Raw genomic sequence first — 9,422 nt, forward strand, 5'->3', positions numbered from 1 at the left:
GATTTGCTAATTGGATACTTGATGTTGAAAATGGAAATATTGGTTCTGTTGTTGGTGATGAATCAGAAATTGAAATTCCAGATAATCTATTGATTACAACTACTAATGATCCTCTCTCTTGTTTGGTAGACTTTGCATATCCAAATTTGTTGCAAAACATGTCAGATTACAGGTATTTTTAGAGTAGGGCAATTCTTGAACCCACGCTTGAGAGTGTCGAGAAAGTAAACGATTTTATCTTGACAATCTTTTCAGGGATGAAAAAGGAGTATTTAAGTTCTGAGACAACATGTCAAGCTGATGAGAATGAAGATGTACAACAAGAGTGGTTCACACCAGAGTTCCTAAATGACATCAAATATTCGGGACTATTCAATCACAAGTTGACTTTAAAGCTAGGAGTCGTTGTAATGCTACTGCAAAACGTAGACCAGACTTTAGATTTATGCAACGGGACAAGATTAATAATTAACGAATTTGGCAGCAACATAATTGGAGCAACAGTAGTGACCGGTAGAAATATTGGAGATAAAGTGTACATTCCAAGAATGAACTTGATCTCTTCAGATTCATGATTGCCATTTAAGTTCCAACGGAGACAATTTCCATTAACAGTATGCTTTGTAATGACCATTAACAAGAGTCACGGTCAATCATTATCACATGTAAGACTTTACTTGCCAAAATCAGTGTTCACCCATGGACAACTTTATGTTGCTTTGTCAAGAGTTAAGAGTCGCAGTGGCCTCAGGGTATTAATTCTAGACGAAGACGGCAATTCAAAGTCATCAACAATAAATGTCGTGTTCAAAGAAATTTTTAATAATATTTAGGTAAGAATAATATTATTTTCATTTTAATAGTATGTTATGATTTACACTTTTGTATAAATATTTATTGTAGATATAACTAATTTGTCTATAACTCTGTTTTCAGATTTGAGATGAAATGTGTAACAAGGAGCACAACATCATATGCCAATTATTTTTCTAATGAAGTTAGTAAGATACTAAGTTGTCGATAGATTTTTATTAGCCTTTTAGTATAAAATTTAGTATAAAATTGACATGTTATTATTACAGTTATATATGTTTTTATTTTTTTCATGTCTCACTTTTTATGGTTCAAGAATATTATAAACTTCAAACTCTTCTATTTGCTTTTTATTTTGAATAAAGATAAAACAACATATTCAGTACATTTATTATATAATGACGATGATCGTGTTATACTAAACTCAAAAAAAAATTTATGATTATAAAATATTATTTAAATTTAATATGTCAAATTTAAATATAAGTCCGTGCATTGCACGGATTTAACACTAGTATTTAGATAAAGGGCAATTACCATAACTGCCCAAAAATTACGATCTTCCACTTTCTTCCAAAAATTACAAGAAATCCATAACACCTCTTCATGAGCTAAAATTTGGTGGGGACAAACTAGAGATACTAAAATTCACAGTGTTTTTCGTCTCATACATTTTCAAGCTTTATAAGATTAATTATAAATTTTAGAAGTTGGCTGTACTATTTTTTTAGGCAGTTCAGAAATCAAGTCTGCCAGTCCTTCTTCTAAAATTTATATATAATTCTATATCAATTGTTGAATAAAGTACTTTTTGGCTTTTCATGCACTCGTTTGGATCCCTCTTTATTTTTTTAAATTTTCAGATTCTCATGTTACATACATTCTCATAAATGTAGAAGATATATTGGTTACGGGTAGTAATGAAAAAGAAATCTAGATGACAATAAATCAGCTTCATTCTACTTTTTTATCGAAGGATTTAGGTGACATTCATTTTTCCTTAGGCATCAAAGCCACATCTCATTCTTCTACTCATATTTCTTTACGTCAGACCAAGTATATACATGAACTTTTAGAAAAATCTGGTATGCAGTACTTTAAACATATGGTTACACCTATTGTAAGAATCACAATTAATCAACTGGTTAATTAAGTAATTAATTGTCCAAATTAGATTCCAAAAAGTTAGAGAGAGAATTTGAGGATTTAAAGGTGATTTTTTGACTCAGTGGGTCTTTCTGAGTCAGAAAATGTATTTTTTGCGAAAAACCGTAAAAAATCGCAAATCGACAGTTAAACCGGTTCAAGTCTGCCCGGTATCGCACGAAAAAAAGTAAAAACCGTCAAAAACCTTAGAAAAATATTAGAAATAGAAAATCGAGTGTTAATTTTAAAGGTTTGACCCGAAATTAGACCAAACGAACTAAAAACACTAACGAGTTAGACCGGATCCAAATTGGGCCCAAGCCCAACATATAAAAGGGTTCATAAGTGAACCCATTTTAGCATAACACACAAATAAACACACTCATACATGCTGAAAAGAGAAGAAGAGAGAAACCCCATGGTTACTATTTATTACCATCTTCACAAGCTCATATCTTGAGCTATAGAGCTCCGATCACCGCACTGTTTGCGGCTACGCGTTCCTTGTGAATAGTTCTACAAAGCCCATATAAGAAAATGGAGAGGTAACCACGAAAATCTTTTCTATTATTCTCTCCAAAATTTCAGTTCTTAGGGTTTGTGATTAAGTGAGTTTTTGTGATTTTAGATGTTTAGGTTTGCTCTAATCCTTTCTTAACCTTAGGTTTTGACATCTAAATTTGTTGGAAAAGGTAAGAGCCATTAAACTCTTGTGAATTTATGTTTAATAGGAACCCTAGGTTGATTTGAGATGATTTATATGTATATAATTTGATTATTGTGGCTTTGGGAGCTATTGGAACTTAATTGTGCTTATTAGAGTGGAATTGAAAGTTTGGATTGTGGTTGGAAGCTTGTTTGTGCTAACTTAGAGATTTGGTGCATATAGAAAATCGGCCAAGGTATGGTTTCGATTTTCTCTATGTAGTATATAATATTCATAGACACTTGGACTAGTGACCCATAGGATATGTTTGAATTTAAATGGCTGTTAAGTTGTTAAATGATGATATGTGGTGGTTTATGATGAATTAATGATTGTTGGGTTTGAGTATGATGAATGATGGTAATATGATAATGGTGATTGATTGTGTAACTTGAAAAGACATAATGATGATATAAGTGATGTTGAATTGGATTGTTTGGCATTATGGTTGTAAAAGTGTGATATATTGGTGTTGATGTTGAAGATGATGAAGTGAGGAGGAAAATGTATTAATGTTGATGTATTAGGGCACAACAGATTAATTTTGATGAAAGATGAAGTTTTTGAATGGTTTGATATGATTTAGAATGTGTATAATAAGAAATTGTGTAAATGGTGAAGTTTGAAAAAAATTGGATTTTGGTGAACTTTGTTCAATCATAACTTTTGCATCGATTTTTGAAACTGATTGAAATTTGTTTAGAATTAAAGATTTTTGAAAACCCTTTAAACCGATATAAAGTTTGTAACAATTGAAATTTTGTAGAGGAAGTTATGATCGTTCAAAGTTGGTGTTAAAAATCTGAAATTCTACAAAGTTGCAGAATTTTATGATTTCTAATATGTGTGCACGCACAGCCTTGTGCGGACGCACAACTTGCAAAAATTTTGATCTGTGCGGACGCACACACTTGTGCGCACACACAGGCAGGGAAGTGTGTTCTGTTTGCAGCGCTAGCACAGCTTGTGCGCTCACATATCTAAGGAAGAATTTCAACCTGTGCGGACGCACACGTTGGGAAGGCCATTATGTTAGGGTCGCTGGCACAGGTTGTGCGAGTGAATAGATTCTGTAAGTTTTTCCACCTGTGCGTACGCACACATTTTAAAATTTTCTGGGCGTTCGTACGCACAGACCCCTGTGCGGCCGTACACGTCCTGTTTCTCAAATTTACTTGTTTTCAACTATTCTACCTTCCCAACAAGATTGCAAACTTCTATAACACCATTTAAATACTTTTGGGCCTAGTTTTAAGTATTAGAATATGGGGTATAACTTAAGGGTTCTAGTGCATGATTTTATGATAAATTAGAAAATGGAGGCCTAGGTTTCTGGTGTGCTGAGAATGGTTTGACGTTAGGTGAAGGATGATTGATATATGAGATGAGGAATGATAAATTTGTGGTATTTGGAAACTGAGTTATGAATGGATAGTGGTTGAGATGAGTCGGGGACTCGGATTGAGATGATGAATCTCTGTATATTGAAAATGCTTTTTAAAAACCACTGAAATATTATTTTTACTAAGATTATGAGACGCTATGCGCCCGGCAGGGACGGTGGTTAATCTCGCTTGTCAAGGTAGCGGCAGTGGCGTAAGGATGGTGGTTAATCCCGCTTACGTTGAGATGTGAGGTCTGAGGTAAGAGTATCCCGCTCGCATCCCTTCGGATCTATAGAGCGTGCAGGCGCCGATACCTAGACAGTGATCCGAGCACTATATCTCGGGGGTTCCCATATGAGAAATCCGAAGGGCGACGTCTCCATGGAGATGTGTCGGGTTGGCAATTGAACCGATAATGTAATATCACAGCTAGTAGGACAGGCATTCATCATATGCATTTTCTATCTATTTGTATGCTTTGTTTACTTGTAATGGCTTGCCTAATTGAATAACATGCTTACTTGTTATCTGAATTATTTGCCTTATATGCTTCTACTTGTGCTTTACTTGCATTATATATTACCTATATTTTCTACTGGGATTGAGGAGGTTCAGAAGGCGGTGGCGATGGGATCGCATGGAGGATCGGTTGGTGAAGGCTGTGGGACAGCGGTGTTTGGTTAGAGTAGAAATCCCCTAAGATAGATTACCTGGTTTATTTAAGTCAATGTTGGTATATCATGCTTATCTATTTTACAATGCTTAAGTAATGAAATCTTGTGATGGATATGGAGTTTAGGATTGCCTTTGGCGTCTCGGGGTCTTATATCCTACATTACTGGGCACTGTTACCATATTGAGAACCTCCGATTCTCATACCATATTTTTGTTGTGTTTTTCAGATGCAGGTTGCAACCCACCTCGATGAGTTGCTTTGGATGGTGACAGAAGCGGAGGATCTTGGATTCTTTTGGAGTCTTTTTAGTTTACTTTATGTATACATCTCTCCTTTTGTATTTTGTTTAGTCTAGAGGCATGTATATGAGAGAACCAAACTTATATAAACTGTTTTTACTGTATGGTTCTGCTTACCTGTATATGGCTAGCCGGCTTAAACTCCGCGAGTCGTGACTAGTTTCCTATGATATTATATACTTATCTTTTGTTATATCTTATCTGTTTCTTGTGCCTTAAGCTAGTAGCTTCGTTAGTATGTTTTACGCTTTTAAAATCCTGTTTTTGAGCTATATCTTTCATCGGGCTTTTAAATTATACTATTCTTTCTATATATATTATGTATGAGTTTAGAACTGTCGTAATCTCTGATTAACTTTTGCTTTACGACGCGAGGTAAGACTTAGACTAATTAGGGTGTTACACCTATGATGAGCTCTAATCGTTTAACAGCAACAGATGGCAAGTGATGTGATGATAGTACATTATTTCGTTCTTTGCTGGGAGGTTTACAATACATCATAATCATAAAACCTGATATTGCATATTGGGTCAATAAAATTAGCCAATTAATGGCCTCTCACAAGCAAGAACATTGGATAGCCTTGAATAGAATCTCCACTACCTTGCAGGTACGTTTGATATTTGCTTTACACTTCTAGAAATCCACTGACTTGCGCCTTACAGCTTTTGCAGATTCAGATTGGGCTTCTGATTTATCACAAGTCTACTTCTGTCTTCTGTGTTTTTCTTGGCGTAAATCTTGTCTCTTGGAAATGTAGCAAGCAATCAACAGTGAATAGAAGCTCTACCAAACTAGAATTTCGTGCGCTTGCAACGGTATTTACTGAGCTCATTTGGATTCAGCATTTACTCATTGAGATACAATAACCCAATAACCTTGTACTATGTCACCTACAGTTTTTTGTAACAATATGTCCGCTGTGCTCCTTGCTTATAATCCTATTTTACACAATCGAACCATACACTTTGAAGTTTGAACTAGACTTCTATTTTGTTCGTGATCAAGTCACCAAGGGGCTTGTCGCTGTTACTCATATTTCTAGCCTCTCTCAGTATTCCCCCAAATATTTTGACAAACTCAGGTTGGCTGAGTTTGGGCGACTGTAGAGAGTAGAGCTAAGTAAATAAGTATTAGTTGTACTATCAGTTCTAGTGTTTTATATATAAAATAGTCGTGAGGCTTGGCATAGATTTCTACATGGTATGCTTAATAATATAAATCAAGAAATGCTCACACCACCTAAGAAAGTGCAATCAACATCGTGAACGCCAAACACACACAAATATGTTAATTTTAAATTTTTGTTCATGGTATAGAAAATAAGTAACCACTAACCACTAACCAATGACAATTAATGCTGTCACCATCTTGCTTAATATATAGAGTACACTAACGAGTAGCAATTAAATCATATAATTGACCAGCAAAGAAATCATCTTAATAAAAAAAATTTGATTCTTAAAAACTAATTAAGAAAAGCAATGCAGAATGCGAGTACCCATTAGCTAATAACAAAAAGTACTTTCCAACTCTAAATCAAATCCAAATCCCACAATTAATCAAACCTAATTTTTAATTTATTTGTTAACTTTCTAGGAGAAGAATAGAATAAGAAGATAATCTTATATGTGAAGTTGTTATATCAAAATTGTTGTTACATGATACAAGAGCTATCCTATTTATAAGAATATTACTAACTCACCTCGTAAATATTCATTTACTAATTACTAGCAATTATTAACTTAATTCCTAACTACTAACATCTCTAATAATATTTTAATATAAAATGTTATTTGTATACTAAAATTAGCCACTAAAATCAGTCACTAATGTATTTATATATAAATACATATGTGATTTAATTTATTTTCAATATGTATTTGTAGTTCAGCATGTATTTTATACTGGTGACTAACTTTGGTGGCTGATTTTAGTATACCCGTAGCATAATTCTATTTTAATATGCCTATAAAAATTGGTGGATGGAAAATGTCAATAATTCTCAACTTAAATAAGTTTCCATAAAATGGTTGAGAAAGAGGTGTGGAGTGCGATAACGTAGAGAAAGAGAAGGAAGACAAACGAAAAGAGAGGTGCTGCGTTGCCATGATTTTGGTCACGACGAAAGGAGGAACAGTGCTTCTGCTCTAGTTAGTAAAAGATGTGAGCAGTGTACGGTGACATAGAAGAGACGATGCGTGCGGCATAGTCGTGTTCGTGCAATTATGAATGTGAAGCCACTTCATATTTCTATACTGATAACAGATTTCTAATGTACATGAAATATGATTGATTAAATTATTGGTTAAAACAAAAAAGACCTTCTAAAATCTTAAAGTTTTAAACCTCGATTAGTAGAGGTTTTCTTTTCCAAAACCTTCCTCCCTCCACATTGCATCACCAAGAGTGAAATTTTCCCACCATAAAACTCTGTGGACGCTAACATGTCGCCAATAACTCCTAATTGATCCGCGTTGTCCATAAAATCCATCATTTCTTCATCCGTAATACTCATAGATTGATGCCTCTTTCCGACAATGACAAGGTCATATATCTCCATCTCCATGCCCCGAATCGCTTCTAAAACACCTATGGAATCTTCTACCAAAATTTCATGAAAATTAGCATTGTTGTGGACAACCTTCTTCCCCTTGAATTCATCTACCAAGCATTCGTCCAATATCTTATCTGCTTCTGCTTGTTCTTCTTCTACTGGTTTATTAATATTATTATTATTATTATTATTATTATTATTATTATTATCTAACCCTAATGATGATGATGATGATGGGTTGCTGCTATCAAAGTTGTGTTGCTCTTGTACAATGAATTGTACTAGTGTGACCTTTATGGTTATACGGTCCAACATTCTAATACCTAATGCTAGTGCTTCTCTATCGTCTTGCCCACCAAGGAAGAAGATAGCCACATGAAAACATGATAACGATGCATTCAAAGCCAATGTTGAATATCTGATATATATGATACCACAAATTAGTTGTTTACAGTGAAAGATAAAAAAAAAAAAGTTATTAATAGTTCCAAGGAATTATATATACACAGACACTAGATAGTGTCAAGACATACAAAAATATCATTATATAAAATAAATTAGTCTTTCTTTAAAATTATAAAGGGACTAATATGTTAGAAGAAAATAATGCTAGAGAACTTATAAAAAAAATTATTAGGAACTAAAATGTTGAATTTCAAATTTTTTAGTGAACAATTTTTAATATTTAGTCATGGTTAACCCTTTAAAATTTTTGGATGTAATTAAGAGGCACACAATGTTTCATACTATTATAAAAGGATTAAAAAGAACTGGTCATATATTTTATCATCCCATGTATGGAAATATACCTGTCCACTAGGATGCCTATTGTGCATCTTGCATTTAGTTGAAAGGAGGTGTTAAGGTCGCGAATAAAGGTTCCGTCATGGCTATTAATGCTTTGCTTGTATTCATAGAAAGGGATGAGAATCAAAGATATCCGGTTGTGGTCAGCAAGATTACAAACAGACTCATGCATGATCTTGTAAGGCGCAATGTTGACATAGGAAAGCACGGTTACCGCACCTGTCAAGTTAAAAAAATTTTAAATAGTAAAATTGTCAAAGTTAGTATAAATTTTAGAGAAAAGTTACAAGATCGGTAAAATTTATTTATTTTGACCAACACTTTTAGTATAGCCATCATACCAATTTCTTTAGTATAACAATCTAACAATATACTTTTAATTTATATTTTTAAGTATTGATGGTTAATTACAGAAAAAAAAAATTATATTGTTCCTCTAACATTTTTTATTTGTAAAATTGATTGACCCATTTAAAATGACAAGATCAAAAGATTTTAAGAATTAAATTGAAATTCTAGTTATCATTGTACCCGCAGAGTTTTGCGAGTAATTCTCAAATGCTCGCATGATCTGGTTGGTTTCAAGATAAATGGCGGATGATTTGACCTTCTTGTTTTTCTTTTTCAAAGGAAGAAGAATGGGTGTACTTTTTCCCAAGAGCTCAACAAGGTGTATGACGTGGACACACAGAGGACTCTCTTGGTAGGTGTTAAAGGATTCTAGAAGCGCAATCATGCTAGGAACATCTGTGTCTTTGTGTACGCAAGAAATGATGCTAAATTCTGATGTTAAAGAAGTTCTTTGGATTGTTCTCACTCTTGCATCATGTGCACTTGGTTCTTTTGACAAACGAGGATGATGTTTGTATAAGAACTTTATCAATGGTGCAGAAATAGCGGTTATCAACAAAGCATGAAGCTCGAGTATAACAAATATGTAATCTTCAAAAATCTAAAAAAAAAAGAGATATTCCTAGTTAAATGGGTTTATTTAAAATTATAATAAAAATTTAGTGTAGTAATTATACAAAT

General features: G+C 33.6%; 2 protein-coding genes and 1 pseudogene across 2 annotated transcripts in view; 1 reads left to right on the plus strand and 2 right to left on the minus strand.

Annotated features, from left to right (window-relative positions):
• Positions 1-257: 257 nt before the first annotated feature.
• LOC107469335 (uncharacterized) lies at positions 258-833 on the plus strand (annotated as a pseudogene).
• A 6,528-nt stretch (positions 834-7,361) lies between these two features.
• Positions 7,362-9,422, minus strand: part of LOC110276594 (cation/H(+) antiporter 15-like) — a 2,300-nt gene continuing 239 nt past the window's right edge. Inside the window, exons 2-5 of the mRNA XM_052255587.1 lie at positions 8,922-9,230; positions 8,393-8,609; positions 7,907-8,001; positions 7,362-7,741 (exon numbers count right to left, since the gene is read on the minus strand). Coding sequence (XP_052111547.1) covers positions 7,362-7,741; positions 7,907-8,001; positions 8,393-8,609; positions 8,922-9,126 — 897 coding nt within the window. The 5' untranslated portion in view covers positions 9,127-9,230. The remainder of the gene's footprint in view (positions 7,742-7,906; positions 8,002-8,392; positions 8,610-8,921; positions 9,231-9,422) is intronic.
• LOC127742861 (cation/H(+) antiporter 15-like) overlaps positions 9,204-9,422 on the minus strand; it is a 1,936-nt gene continuing 1,717 nt past the window's right edge. The window contains exon 3 of the mRNA XM_052255588.1: positions 9,204-9,230. Within this exon, the coding sequence (XP_052111548.1) occupies positions 9,204-9,230 (27 nt within the window). The remainder of the gene's footprint in view (positions 9,231-9,422) is intronic.

The sequence above is a fragment of the Arachis duranensis genome, chromosome 10 (assembly GCF_000817695.3).
Source record: "Arachis duranensis cultivar V14167 chromosome 10, aradu.V14167.gnm2.J7QH, whole genome shotgun sequence".
Lineage (NCBI taxonomy): Eukaryota > Viridiplantae > Streptophyta > Magnoliopsida > Fabales > Fabaceae > Arachis > Arachis duranensis.